General features: G+C 39.1%; 1 protein-coding gene across 1 annotated transcript in view; it reads left to right on the top strand.

Annotated features, from left to right (window-relative positions):
* LOC107702958 (7SK snRNA methylphosphate capping enzyme-like) overlaps positions 1-6,967 on the top strand; it is a 7,878-nt gene extending 911 nt beyond the window's left edge. The window contains exons 2-5 of the mRNA XM_016505428.1: positions 156-2,022; positions 3,969-4,187; positions 5,577-5,700; positions 5,785-6,967. Of these exons, the coding sequence (XP_016360914.1) occupies positions 187-2,022; positions 3,969-4,187; positions 5,577-5,700; positions 5,785-5,837 (2,232 nt within the window). The 5' untranslated portion in view covers positions 156-186 and the 3' untranslated portion in view covers positions 5,838-6,967. The remainder of the gene's footprint in view (positions 1-155; positions 2,023-3,968; positions 4,188-5,576; positions 5,701-5,784) is intronic.
* The last annotated feature ends 8,965 nt before the right edge of the window (positions 6,968-15,932 follow it).

Here is a 15,932-nt window from a genome sequence, read left to right as displayed (position 1 = left end):
TATATATTAATATTAGGATATTTTGGTCTTGGATCTAAATGGTGGAATTCCGGTAGGAAAGCAGTACCATCTTTTGAGTAGGCATAGTAATGATTTTGTAAATAATTTTATGTGCATTTGGCTTCGTGGATGATTGCTTGTTGCTTTCATTTCAGACCCATGCCTCCTCCAGTGTCAGCCTGAAAAATGATAGAGATGTCATTTGACAAAGAAACTGTTTTATCTTGTGAGGGGCAAACAGACCCCACTTCCCAACAGCACTCAGAACTGACTAGAAACGATACCAGCACTCTCTATCCATCCGGGAAGACCACGGTTATAAACCTCAGCAAAGGGCCTGGCGAAGAGGCAGGGAGTGAGACATCGCTGGAAGACCGAGAGAAAACCGCTACCACAGATAACAATGCTATAAGTGAAAGTGGGGTTGCTGGGGTCGAATCGTCTGCACAGAATGGCACCCAGCAGCCCAAACCTCAACAGCAGAAAGTCAGTAAGCGGCGCAGTACGATGAGCGCTGGATTCAAACACCCCGGTTATGGTAAACGCCGCCGCCGTGCCAACTCTGAGAGCGAGTCGGTCTTGCCAACCAATTTCCTGCTGGGCGGGAACATTTTTGACCCACTCAACCTTAACAGCCTTTTGGATGAAGAGGTGAACCGGGCTCTCAACGCAGAGACGCCCAAGTCCTCGCCATTGCCAGCCAAAAGCAGAGACCCTGTAGAGATCCTGATACCCAGAGACATCACAGACCCCCTGAATCTCAACTGCCCAGGTGCAGGGGACAGCAGTCTGTTGGTGTCTCCCCTGAAAAGTGGCGGAGGCAGGCGTAGACATCGGAACAAGCACCATGGAGCGAGCGCTGGGAAAGCTTCTGGTGAAGGAATAGTCGCACAGATCGATTTACCAGAGTCTAATGGCAGTGCAGCAGGACAAGATGAGGGAACAACAGCGCTCTCCTTACCGCCTCCGCACTCAGGCCCTGTGGCGGACACACTTGTTCCTGAGGACCAAACCCAGTCGGACTCGACTCTTGAGGCTCAGAGTTCAAATAAGCCCAGTTTAACCACAAACGGTGGTGAAATGAAGGAAAAAACCATTGACATGTCAACCGCACCTCCATCCACCAACCCTCCATCAAGCAGGCAGCGCAAACGCAGGCGGGCCGGAAGCAGACTGGAGAACGCAGACAGTTCAGATGGAATGAGAAATTGGGGTCAAAGATCTGGGTGGCATTTTCAGCCCTCTCACACCCCAGGATCGTGCTCTCGTAGCGGATCTGCAGAAAGGCCGCAACAGCATCCAAACCACTGGAGGTCGCAGAGCAACCAGCACCAACAACAGACTAAACAGAAGTTTCAGTATGGCAACTATAACAAATACTATGGTTATCGCAACCCTGGGCTGAGCGAGGATCCTCGTATCCATGTTATGAATCCCGAGTGGTTCAGAGGGAAGGAGGTTTTAGATCTGGGTTGCAACACCGGCCACCTGACTCTATCAATCGCCAAAAATTGGCGACCGGCTCGGATTGTGGGCCTGGATATCGACGCAGCGCTGATACATGCTGCTCGGCAGAATATACGCCACTACCTCTCTGAGGTTCACACGCAGCAGGCCAGACGCGCTGAGGAAAATGGGGAGGGGAATCGAGGAGAAGGGAAGGAGGGGGATTTAGTGGAAGAAAAGAGTCAGAGGAAGGAGAAAGACGAAGAGAGTTTAGTTGCGAAAGAGGAGGGGGGTGAGGACAAAACAAAGCATGTGGATGAAGTGAATGAATGCATGGTCGAAGAAGGAATGGAAGTTGGTCGAGAAGAAAGGGAGAATAAAACCACAGAGGCTGAATGGGGAGGAATGAGTGGGAAAGTGGAAGATGACGCATCGGTTGGTCTCCTTGATGGAAAGCGTTCATTCCCTGTCTCGCTCCGGATCTCGAGAGGACCCATAGCTGGCCCGCCTTTGCCTGAGATACACACAGACAGTCTCCCTCCTGGAGATTTCCCTGCCAACGTGACCTTTGTCAAGGTAAGAGCGAAAAACGTGTTAGTGAGGGTTAGAAAGTTGGAGTTCATGTTCACTGGACAGGAAAGTTTTGCTCCAAAGCTCCATTAAAATGCTGTATCAAGTATGTCTGATGTTATCTTCTGTATGCCGTATAAAAATAATCAACACTGAACCGAATTGAGCTGAATAATAACACCATTGTTTTATGTAGAGCTGCTTCTCAGCTGAAATTGAATTTGTTTCAGTTTTGCAACAGTTTATTACTGTAAAGCTGCTTTCTAACAATCTGTATTGTATAAGGTGTTATATAAATGTGACCTAAAGTGCCCCTATTATGCCATTTTAAGGTTCCTAATATTGTTTTGGGAGTCTCCTACAATAGGTATAGATGTATGCAAGGTCAAAAAACGCTTTCGTTTTCTTAAAATATGCGTTTAATATCACCTGATTTTCCAGCGATTCTCAAACAATTCGTTTGAAGCAGTTCTGAGGTTCAGTCTCTCTAAACCCCTCCTTTCTGTGAGCCTGCTCTGCTCTGATTGGTCAGATGGTCCAGTCTGTTGTGATTGGTCTACTGTGTACAGCGCGTGTCGGAAACAATACGTCCATTGCCATAGTTCCGTATTTTGAGCACTCAATAGAAAGTATAAACATCTATTATTTATCATACACACAGGTTGTGATTCAGTGGAGTCAGCTGGTCCAAATAAACTGAGTATTGAGCTCATCTTTCAAAAGCAAGCATTTTGTGAATCCCGCATTGAACTCTCTGAGATTAGAGAAGCAGTCGTCAGTAAAATGATGGGAACACAATAAAGATTGGGGTTGTACTGCTGTGGAAAAAATGAATTTTAACCACTGGAAGTGAAAATTAAACAAATTTACTTTCACAGCGTAGCACACGATTGCTGCTGTCATTGCAATTTTGTTTATTAGTTTTAAAGTTCCAGAATCGTCAGCAAGCTGACTATCAAGTGCGGTAAATGTTTATATGTTTGTCAACCAATGGGCTGCTACATTTTATTATTTTCTAGCAACAAAGCACTTGAATGCGACAAGCTCAATCACAATTTCATAAGCGATTCTTTCTTTTGGGAGACAATAACTTTATTTATCACACTCTTTCAGCTTTACAACTTTGCAGATTGTTTACATTCACATACAACTTCATTACATGGCATAATAAATGGCATAATAGGTGCACTTTAAAATGTAATGTACAAAATATGATATATAATATAAAAGTGCAATACAACATAAAATATTCATACTTAATTCATGCACTTGTATTTGAGCAGAATGGCACAGCACCAGTAAATAATACTAGATGAGTAGTGAAAAACAATGAATGCAAAAAATGTTATGCACTACACAACAGATGCATGCAAGCCTGTCGTTCGTAGTAGTTTAAGCTGTTAATCAGACTTTTATAAAGCCTTCTCTGTTTAAAGCACATAAGTGAGACAGGAAATAATGATTTATTTTAATAGTGCAAGCTATAAATGAAGTACTGTACACACCCAGAAAGTATTTGTGCAGCATAGCTGAAGATGAACTGTCGTCTGATTCTGCTTTTGGGAGTACATGCATATGCATGCTTCTGTCCAAGAACATTTAAGCCTTTAGCTTGAAATGTTGAATGTGTAAACCTGTAGACTTGGACTGACCTGAGCCACATCCAGGGACAAGAGAGTGATTTGGCTCTTTTGACTTGGGCCAGTAAGAAGCCACCCTGAACACCTTAACAACTGCATAGTAATGTGATTGAAACCACTCAGAACAAATTAGGGACCAAACAGCAGTGCTATAGCAGCCACCTTACACCATAGCATTTTAAATCTTGCACTGGAAGAAAATGGGTGTGGCATGGTAACCTTTAAAGATGTGTATGTTTATATTCAAATACTACTATTAGGCATGCAGCACCTGTCTGTCCTGTTTCACAATCCTCTGTCTGACCTGCACAGGGGAACTATGTGCTGGAAAGTGATATGTTGCTGCAGACGCAAAGGGAAGAGTATGATGTGATCCTGTGTTTGAGTGTGACAAAATGGGTCCACTTGAACTGGGGTGATGCAGGACTCAAGCGGCTCTTCCACAGGGTATACAAGCACCTGCGGCCAGGAGGACTCTTCATTTTGGAGCCCCAGCCCTGGAACTCCTACGGCAAGAGAAAGAAACTCACTGTAAGGCCCTTTCTTTTGTCATAACATCAGTTTCAGCCAAATGGTCAGGCGAGACATTTGATGTTTGAACCTGGTGTAACATGCTTCTGAAATGTGTGAACAAAATTGTGAACTGATTTTGTTGAAAATAATTATCTGTGATGCTTATGCACTGTAATTACAATTGCATAATTGTTTTTAAATTGAAAATGCTGAATATAGAAATATAAATTAAAAAGAATAAGAAATAATTATGTAAAATGAAACCCAATTCACCAGTAGATATCTTTATGTGTGAGGCACTGAATCATTCACTCGACAGATTCATTCAAAATGTATGATTCATTCAGGAACAAAGCAACTAGTCATTGAATCATTCACTCACCCGATTTATTTAAAAACCTAGATTCATTCAGTAATGCAGCGCCACTATGTTTGCTTGGAGAAATTTTCATTGTGAAATGGTGCAAAATATTGACAATATAATGAAAGTCATTTAATATTAACTTCTTTTTTGTTGAACTGATGTATGAAATCTATCACATTTGCATTTGTGCTGATATTCAGGAAACATGGCACTCTTGCTTTTGTGCCATTGCTTTATTTAAAAAAACTCATACATGGGCACTTTTTGCCATCATATTTCAAATTTAAGGGCCTTTTTTTTTTTTTTTTAATTAATTTTGGTGCCCTTTTATTTCCCTAAAGCCACTATTAATTTCTGACTTTGGTCTGAGGATGTGATATGGAGCAGATCATTTTTCCAAAGATGAGGCCGGAACCAATCCATTTTAAACCGGACCTTGGAATGGACAAAAGTGGGCGGTTTGATGACCTGAGAGGCCTAGTCTCGTACTAAGAAGATCAGATATTGAATGCGGTGCCAAGACATTTAAACCCTTAAGCAGCATTTTGAACTGCATGTAGACAGTGATCTCCTATCATCTTTAATGAGTTGCAGTAATCATGTCTAGAGGGAAATAAGGCATGAAAAACAGTCTCCATATTTTTAAATGACAGACTTGGGTTTAGCAATAGCCTCAAATCTTGAGGTGAATCAAAGATGACATCAAGACAAACTTGAGCAAGAAATGATTAGGTGTTGTTTAGGTGTGATGATTAGGCATGATGCAAAGTAAAATTACCTCAAAACAAGCGCTTTATGAAACAAACGCAAAGCAATACAAGACACTAATGTTTATTGTAGGTTAATGGTTTGTGGCAAAATAATACAGAATTTAACTGTGTGTGTGTGTGTATCAATGGCTTTGCATGCAAATGATTGAATTTAAAGCTGAAACGGGCAGTTTTAGAAATGTTATTAAGACTTTTGTAACACATTGGGACATTTTAAAGTTGAGTACTTGTTTAACCACATGCATTTTATTTTATTATTATTTAATTTCTCAGGAGACCGTCTTTAAGAATTACTATAGCATCCGGTTAAAACCGGACCAGTTCTCCTCCTACCTGACTACTGAGGTGGGCTTCTCCAGTTACGAGCTCATCGGAACATCACCGAATTATTCTAGAGGTCAGAGCTGTGCCTTGCACTTCCTCCCTATGATATTATGATGTATATGTAAATATTTCTAACCCTCAGTTTGTCTTCTCTTAGGTTTTCAGAGACCAATTTACCTTTTTCACAAAGGGCCCTCACCTCAAAAGTGACGCCAACAGTTTAACCGCCAACCTTGAGAAGAAAACACAAGACCTGGATTTGGAAAACAACCAGCATTTGAAGCCACTGGAACTTTAAGCAGTTTTCTTTGGAAGTAGATTTTCAATATTTTGAACTCTCAAATGGAATCTCATTGGTGCGGAGTTAGCATTAAATTGTTCCCCTGCCTTTGAAAATAAAGGGAAATATCCATTGCCATTTTTTTTTCAAGGACTCTACTGAAGGCTTACAGGTGCAAATCAGAGTTTTTCCCTAACTCAAGCAAGCTGTTTTCATCTCTCGTAAAGAGCGGTCTTGTAAAGAAGCACAAAGTTAAAATTCAATTAAGTAATTTCTCCTAAGCTCCTGTTAAACACGATCAGTTTTTCTTTTGGAATGAAATTCCCCAAAATGCTAATTCCTAGCACACAGAGCTGCTAAATGACCATCTAGAATTGAAATGTTTGGTGATTGGGGTTGTGAACATTTTTTTTTTTTCTCTCTCAAAAGGAAAGATTAGAGCATGTTACCAGATGTTCAGTTTTCTGATTTTTGCTGTTTTGTTGTTGTTGCACTGTCGTATACAAATTTTTTCTTTACGTTTTGAGCAAAGCATTGCTATTAAAATAGGATGCTTTTGACAGCTCTAGCATCTGTCTGCCCATCAGCCGTTTTGCAGCCAGTATGAACAAACGCCAATAGCTCAATTTGTTGTTCATCAATTATATTGCCTGGTCTAACAGGATCCTAATGTTGTCCCAGGGAGTTTTGAAGCTGCAGGTTAGCTGATTTGCTATGTTAAAGTGTTTTCTGATCTAATGTCCCGAATAAAAGTCGGGATTTTACCAGAAGGATGCAATTCCTTTTTGGGGTGGTGGGCCACAGAATGAAGTTTAAACGATGTTTTTTATGTGTTTTGTTCTGATTCTCCAAGTGTTAAAGTTTAACACAAACTGAGGTACTTTTTTGTAAAATGTTTGTCCAGAGTTCTTGTCACAACTGAGGTGTAAACTTGTTGTTGTTAGTTTTATTGCTATTGAAAGGTTTGCACTAAAACGAGAGAACAAATTTGTCTCCCACATTTGTATTTTATTGTGCAAATGTACAGTTGGTGTGTCTCTGAAAAGGCTTCTTTTCATTCAAAGGAAATTACTCGAGACAAACATTTGTGTCTTTTTTTATTGCTGAAGTGTGTTGAAATTTGTTCTTCTGCATTTATACTGTACGAACGTAAATTTACTTTCCCTTCAGCCTGAGGCTTATTCATTTCACTTTTGGTGTGAAAAGTCTTTTATATTGGGCAAAAATAGAACTTTTTTATTTTAAAAACAAACAAGCAAGCCCTGTCCAGATTTAAAAAGTAACGTAACGCATTACTTTCCATAAAAAGTAACTAAGTAACGTAATTAGTTACTTTTTTATGGAGTAACACAATATTGTAATGCATTACTTTTAAAAGTAACTTTCCCAGCACTGCATTTGGGATCATGTAAGTACACAAGTCAGCAAAATATATAACACTGTTCTAGTGGTTTTTGGATATTTTAATAAAAAAAGCTTACATATTGTGCCTTTAATTAAAAAAAAATCAAACACATTTAACATGAAACAAAACGCTTACTAAAAAAGATGAAATATTGTTTACCTGCCTGTCATGTGGCCAGTCAGAGAACTGTGAACAAGCAAATGTTCTTAAATACTTAAAGGAAATATATTAAGTGAAAGACTGACCAAAATCTCTTCATTACATGTAAATAAGAAATATCGTGAATTTGTGCATTTTAATGTGTAGCTAGGGGAAGAAAAGCTCTCCAACGACATAGTAACATGGTTAAATAAGCTAGTGAGTGATAATTTAAATGGAAATTATGTCAAATTTTGTTGATGCAATATTGAGATATTACCCACCACATTTGCTCTCAAGCTATGCAGTGACATTTCACACTATGTTGAGCTGAGGAAGTTATGCGTAATATTATTGCTGAAAACAGTCGAATTAATTCCGAGATCAATAAATTGGTACGTGTCTGTTCCACAGAAATATGTTGGAATATCCGAAACGACCACAAGATGGAGAGCTTTTACAAAAAAACGAGGTGTTTTGTAACAAAATAGTGAAATTGGTTTATCTTGCCATTCTACATCACAGATGTTACCAAAATTTTGTAACACATTCACGATTGTAACATTTAAGTCTACAATTTAGACTGCATATATAACCAATTTAAACATATTGCTTACAGACCCATGTGAGAGACTTTAAAAAAAAAATGAGTTTGTGAATATAGCCTATGTAAAAATGCTTTTGTATGAATGTATGTAGATTAGCTTCTGTCTGTTCACAGCACGGCAATGTGTGAACAATTACATAGTTAAATATTAATGCCCCCAGCCTACCCCACACCGGCTTGAGCATGTATGTATGTGAATGCAATTTTATGATGACAAGCTCAGTAGTGTTGCTACGGGCAACTCTCTTTTATATAAAACTTCATATATTTCAACTGAGACTCAACATCACTGCTCCACTCTGATGCATTTCAGCAGACACACACGCACATGCACACACACACACGCGCACACACACACATGCACACACACACACACGCACACACACACACACACGCACACACACATGCACTTATGTAACAGTGATGTAGGAGTGAGGATGTATGGTCAATCCATTTAAAGGCAGATTTTAACCAAACCAATAAAAGCATTGTATTCGTTGTCTTCTTTCTGTTTTAACAACACCCAGTTAAAGCATGCATACTCTCTATTGTTTCTCTCTCTCCAGTCCTGACATGAAAGTCACAGCAGCTCAAGACAACACACTATTGTACTTCAGGAACTCAAGTGGCATGGATTCTGCATGGCAGATACAGATGGCTTGGATTACATTCAGTCAAAACACTCTTCCATTAGCAATGGAACACTGTTCGAATAAAATAATCCGATTTATGACGTTTTTTTATATGCACCACCCTGGAGACTGAAAATGCATCACTGACAGCTGCTTTATTGCACAACCATTGACTCTTGACTGGATGGAGGTGCTGATTGACAGGCTTTGAAGCTCTGACATACCCTTTGACTGACTTTAATGGTACAGTCCACTATCTTAAAGGCAAAGTGATAATAATAATAAAATATGTATGTATGTATACATTATATATAAACTGTGCACAACATAAAACACACTCAATGTGCTTATGAACATATATACGGAGAAAAGGCTCAAGTGTTAACACAAAGGCATAAAAAGAAGCAAATCAGATGACACTGTCAATAAAAATAGATTTATCTTCTCCTCTTCAGTCTCTCACCGCCTCTCGTTCTGTTTTCTCTCGTCTTTTATTTCAGAGAGGAAATAAACTGAATGCAATGCCTTGTTGCTCTCTTCAGGCTTTTTCGAGAATAGCATACTAGTCATACTATTTCTGCAGTGTACAGTATGTATAGTATGCACATTTTCAGTATATACCTGACTCCGTTGTAAAATGTGCAGTATACAAACAAAGTGGAATACTGTATGGCACAATACTGCATTCAGCCCACTTTTGAAAAATAGCCATTTTTAAAGCAGTGTGTATAATGCAGTGAACATTTTGTCGCATGAACTATCACATTACGTTACATGTTTAATTCAGCAAATGGCATTCAGTCATGGCCCTTCACCCAGGGACCCAAATCAGCAGGGGCCGCTGATGAGCTGCCAAACACTGCACTTTTCATTCTTGCTTTTCTTTTTCTTTCTTTCTTCCTTTCATTTTTTATTTCTTTCTTTTTAGAAATATTCTTTCTCAAATGATTAATTTCTCAGTTATTATTATTATATATATATATATATATATATATATTAGAATATTATTATTATTATTAGTCAACTAATTATAAACTGCCAAATTACAATAACTAATGCCTTTTGAGGTGAGAAAAAATAATGGGGAAATTAAATCAGCAAGCTTTAAACAGTTCATTCTAAATAAACATGACTGAACAACCACAAGTGGATCTGATAAAAGTAAGAAACTGATTGTCTTGTGAAGCATGATCCCAAGCCAGCAATCACATGACCTGGATAGTGAATAATTGCTAATGTTATATTAAACATCATCTCAGAACAAGAGGTATAAAAGCTGCATGTCTCTGGGGCAGTACCTTTTCAAAAGGTACACTTTTGTACCTTTTAGATACTACTATGTACAATTTAGGTACTATGAGTGAATATGAGAGTGAATAAACAGGCCAAATCGTTGCATCAACATGAAAATACCCACTTAATACTTTCCTAATCCCTTATATCATCTTATTCCAATTATCCACTTGCCAGCAGGATGTTTTTAATTAAAATATAATACAATTTAGCATGATCACTTTTTTTCTAAATATATTTTAATAAGTACAGGTCAGAATAAGTCATTTTGACATTTTATTTTCAACAAAAGTTATTTGAAACATTAAAGCAGACACTTTCCTTGCATTTAATATGCTTTCTATATGTATAAAAAAAAATCACTTTTGAAAATGTAATTTGATATGGTCACCAACATCGGACGTCTCGTCTTTGACCCATATATCTATTAGCACATTTCCAGCACTTTTATCATTTATTGTCCTTGTTAGTTCATCATAGTTTCAAGTAACAGCGTTTTTGTTGTTTGGCTTTAGTTCAGTAAAAACCCTGATCGCAGGATGCATTACCCCACACAGTGTAGCTACTCTGCAGTGTTACGCTGCAGATGCAAATGCGGTCGGTCATCTGCGGAATCCATGCGTACAGAGCCGTCGTGCACAGTATACCTTAATCATCGCACACTGTATCGCATACTACCTATCTAGAGCGCGGTACGCATTGGAACGCGGCCTGTCGGCTCACAGATTTCACTGCGCTTTATAAAGCCACGGCCACACGACAACAGCCCGGCTATTACACAGAACTCTGCAGCGTTGCCAAGGCAACGGCAACCGAAAGCCATGACAACCAGGGTACCCTCATCCTCTATTAGTCTTCTTTTCTTTTTCTGGACTCCCGTTTTCGCGCACTCCTTTACATCCGGCGCGTTTCCTCGAGTAATTTCGCTCTTTAACTCCCATTCCCTCTCTACACGCGCATCTTCACCTCCCCTTCTTTCATCTTTTTTGCGTCCCCTCCCTCCGCGCTCTCTCTCCCTCTCTCTCTCTCCATCTTCTGCCGCTTCGGTCCGTTCCCTCTTTCCTTTCTCCCCCTCTTCGCCACCTCTCGTCTCTGCACTCATCCTCCCCTGCCCATGTCCTTTAATTTGCTCGCATCCTCCCCTCCATCTCTCCGTTTCGTCTTTTTTGTACCTCCCCTCGTCGATACGAACGCGTCCCTCTCCTCGTTTGCCAAATCCTGAAGGCAGACCTCTCTTATTCTCTCTCTCTCTCCGTACCTCCCCCTTCCTCTTTACGTTTCCCCCCTCCCTCCATACTCTATTTTCCTCAATGCTTAAGTCAGTCAAAAGAGATACACTGAAGAAAAGAGGGGCGAACGGCGGGCGCTGAGAGAGAGAAAGAGAGAAGGAGAGAAGCTGGAGGGAGAGAGGGGAGAGGGGGGAACGGGGGTTTGGATACATCTCCACCTGTCTTCTCTCTGCCATGGACTGCCTCTGCATAGTGACCACAAAGGTAAGCCAGTTCATCCCGTCACGACCAGAAGCAGGAATGTGCGGTGTGGGCGCGAGGGGGGAAGTTTATCGCTCTCTGTCGAGCAGCTTCTCCTGCTAGTGTGCTGTGAAGGGTGCGTTCTGTTCCGAGCCTCTTCACGGGTTCAGCACTTCTTTGTTCTTCCGTCTGATCTTGCTCTCTCACCCGAGCTCGCACTGAAATTAAATACGAGGCTGTTTTATAATAGGAGCGTGCATTTGAAATCCCTCTCTTGCGTTTTTTGGGGCGCGCGCGTAAGGAATCTTTACACACAGGACGCGCTCTTCTTGCGTTCCAAGAAAGCTGGACGCAGCGGAAGGCAGCTGAACGCTCGCGTTTTTAGAAGTTCAACTTCTTTTTACTCGCCTCGCTGAAAAACACAGCGAGACGCCACTACCAAACTGTCTCCATCCAAGCGCGTGTGTACAGGTGCACAACAATGAAACAATAGCGCGGCGGAACGCAAGAACGCGGCGCACACTCAGGCGCACTGTGGTGCAGTGACAGAAATGCACTTTTATATAGGCTATATATATGTGGAAATAATTGCCCCCGGCAATTAATAGTTTTCAGCCACGTGACCTGGTGGGCAAAACATCCATAGAGCTGCAGCACAAGCCTGTCAAATTTCCAAAAATATTTAGATCACCTCTCAAAGAATAAAACAAAGAAATGCAAGTTTTGTCCATTATCAATCCTTATAAAGCACCTGCCACAATATTTCAATCACTCAAAACAGCGGGACATTCTAAAACGTTTAATGTGAAAACACTTAAAGTGCCTTTAAAACAGTGATATTAAAAGCTCAAATTCAGCACACACCTTAATAACGATGCGTGCTTTATACAGGCAAGCAAATGAGCCCGGAATATGAAGGCAATGCACTAAATGGTTAAGTGTTTTCTTTATAATGGTTTTCTATGGGAACATATTTGATATTAAACTTTTGCGCATTGCATTTATATTCTGGGTTCATCTGCTTGCTTGTACAGTGTCCGCATCATCAATAAGGTGTATACTGAATTTGGCCTTTAAATATCACTGTCTTACTACTTACTGCAAACCTCATAACAATGACTGGCGGTCAGTGGAAGGAAGGCCTTGTTTTGCCCTCCATGTGGGCATTCCTGTAAAAGTCTGATGTCACGTGAAAACTATGAATTGGCTTCTTTTTTTATTGGTATGTTGATTGTCTAATAGTTCAGGTGAATCAGTTCGTCCTCAGTCTGAACACTTCTGACGGTTCAAATACGAAGTAGCTACAAAAGTGCTTTCTACTGCCTATACTTGTACAGTAGATTTTAATGGATCGCTGTTTTAAGCTTTGATTGCTAGTGTTATTTAAATACACTTCTTTTTAGCGGCACATACACAACAGTCACCCAAAAAATGTGTGCAGTTTGACAGGTACAAGGCACTACAGAGTCTGCATTGCTTCTCATTCAATTACTAAATAGGCTTGGTACTAGAATGTTATGAAATATATCAACTTTTTGATACGAAACAGATAAAAAGGACACATTTTTGCCATATCCGGAGCATTTTTGTCAGTTGCATTTTGGTTAATTTCTGACCCTGCTGTGGTGCTTCACAAACGTGTGATGCTGTCCATAAAGAGGAGGAGGAGGAGGAGGACGTAGAGGGCTTACAAAAGCTCAAAGAAATGAAAAGGAAATGAGAGAAAAAAATGAGAGTGATCTGTTAAATTATAGAGGGAAGGACGTATATGTGTGTGGGAGCCAGAGAGCGAGAGGTCGGCTACAAGCGAAAGCTTTCATTAATAAATGCTCACATGTGATTTGTCATCTAACTGCAGTCAGCAGGCTCTCTGTGTGTGTGTGTGTGTGTGTGTGTGTGTGTGTGTGGAGGTGAGACACATCCCACTGCTCCTGATGGCTTGTGCCTCTTTTACCCATGTCGTGTTGCTGGCAGAGCACTCTGAATGGTTTATGTAACATTGACTGGTGCGTTCTCTCCTGTGCTGGTGTCTGTTCCATCACTTTCCTCTCTCTCTCGTTGTCTTCAGATTGACTCCCACCTTGCATGCTCCTCCTAAACACCACCATGACCTCACTCCCAACAGCCCTACTGCGCCCAATGAGTGAGTGAGAGTCAGACATTTACAAAGAGAGAGAGAGAGAGTTGAAGAGAGAAATTAGCGCAGTGCCTGCTTTTGTGTGGGCTGAGATGGAAATGGTGCACTTGGTCTTTGGATGTACGGTTATTAAAGACCATACTGCGTTTTTAGCAAGGATCCCAATTGTATTGCTCTTTCTGTGAGGCTTATGTTTTTCTTATGGATCAAAATTATACTCAGATGTTGAAATTCAAGATCCAAAAGCATCAGTTGACACACAGTACACTCTCAGAAATAAAGGTATAAAGCTGTCACTGGGGCGGTACCTTTTTAAAAGGTACACTTTTGTTCCTATTAGGTTCTAATATGTACACTGTAAGTACTTTAAGGTACCAAAATGGACCTTTTAGGTACAAACATGTACTTTTTGAAAAGGTGCCGCCCCAGTGACAGCTTTTGCACCTTTATTTCTGAGAGTGTATAGAGCTATAAAATGAATGCGGAAAGCATAGCTTTGAGCTTCGTTTGAGTTCATAAATCTCCCACTAGCAGGTGTTTCTTTGCAAATCTGAGCAGTTTCAGACTTTGTTGAGATCTTTTCTAAAACTCTATACATGAGACTTGAGATTGCTGTTTTTCTCTCTCTCTCTCTCTGGAGAAAAAGCTGAGAGGACTTGAGCAAAATTTGCATTCAATCTGATTGCTGTCAGATATCTAGCCTTTCAACTATAGCCTTTCAAACATCTATTAATACTTGAATGAATGTTTCGTAACCAGCATCTACATTTTAATTAGTATTAGTTATTTGTGAACCACAGAATACATTTGCTTATATTCATTATGCTCACAATTAAATCATTTGTACAGACAAATGGCTAATTTAAAGCACTTTGCACCTAACAAGTGCACTAGCTGCTAATGCTGATTATTCACTCTTTAAGTTTTCTTAATTACTAACATTTTCTTACTTAGGGGAACAAATGCTTCCACATTAAGAACTTAACGCAGTGTTATTTATCATTATTTATTTGTTTTTCTTATTTAACAATACACTTTTAGTTACATTCGCTTTTATTTATAGACAGGAAAGTAGAGTAGATGGGATATTTTTACATTTTGTATTTATTTGTTATTTATATTTGTTATATGTTGAATTTATGTTTTGAAAAAAGATGTTGCAAAACGACTTCATATCACAACCATTGCAATGTCCAAAGAAATTGTACGTGCTCAAAATCTAGTGTGACCGGCCCTTAATTCAGCATTGTTATTAGCACACTGCTGAGAGAAAATAATCAATAAACAATTTAGTATCCCTTGTGAAAAAGAAGTGTGCTTAATTTGATTGAATGTGCACTTTTAGTGTACTTCAAATCTTAAAAAGCTGTACCTGCAGTTAATACAGTATTAATGAAATAAAAGTGCACTTAAAAAGAGTTTCATGACTATATTTCTCGACACACTTAAGTACATTTTTAAAACATATTAAATGTTTTACTTCAAAGTACATTTTAAAACATTGTTTTAATAATCTTTTGCCATGCTTTAAAGAAATACACTTATTTTAATGATTTGGCAAGCATACACAATACACAATTTCTTATATTACATTTAAAGTTAATATATTTTAAATGTACTAATACATATATAATGACATATATATATTGTATATTTTAGTTTACCATGAATGGTTGTCTGTACATTTAGCAGTACACTTAAACTTATTTCAAAGACAATAGAAGTAATATGAAATATAACAATGTACTTAAGTCCTAATGAAGTTGTTCAAAGGCACTCTTAAGTTCAAATAATTGCATGTAAAATTAATTTACTATAATTGTAAATAACATGCAATCTAGTGTTTGAAAGCATTACATTCAGCATTACATTTTAGAAGCATTACATTTTAAATGCAGAAAGCAACATTTGTTAAATTCACACTGATGTTTGTGAGTTTGTTAAATACACTGGTGTCTAAGGAAAGCGGCAATAATAATCCTTTCAATTACAATCTTTATTCATATACAGTCAAACCAAAAATTATTCATACACCAGATATGATTTTTGATATTTTTTTTACTAGTGCATGCAGGACACTATAGTTCATTTATGTAAGTGAGGAGAGCAAAATAAAGTAAACTGTGACATATTATACCCAACAATTCTTCATACAGTGGACTACCAGTAAAATTGATACAAATTTGGGACCAAAAATTATTCAGACACTTTGACCTGACCATGTTTTGCTTAAAGGGGTCATAGGATGCTACATGCACTTTTACAAGTTGTTTGAACTGAAATGTGTGTTGGCAGTGTGTTTACACAACCACCCTATAATGATAAAAATCCACCCAGTGTTTTT

This window comes from Sinocyclocheilus anshuiensis, unplaced genomic scaffold (genome assembly GCF_001515605.1).
Source record: "Sinocyclocheilus anshuiensis isolate Anshui unplaced genomic scaffold, SAMN03320099.WGS_v1.1 scaffold238, whole genome shotgun sequence".
In the NCBI taxonomy this organism is placed as follows: domain Eukaryota; kingdom Metazoa; phylum Chordata; class Actinopteri; order Cypriniformes; family Cyprinidae; genus Sinocyclocheilus; species Sinocyclocheilus anshuiensis.
Note: the sequence above shows the minus strand (reverse complement) of the source record. Positions and strands in the feature narration are given on the sequence as shown.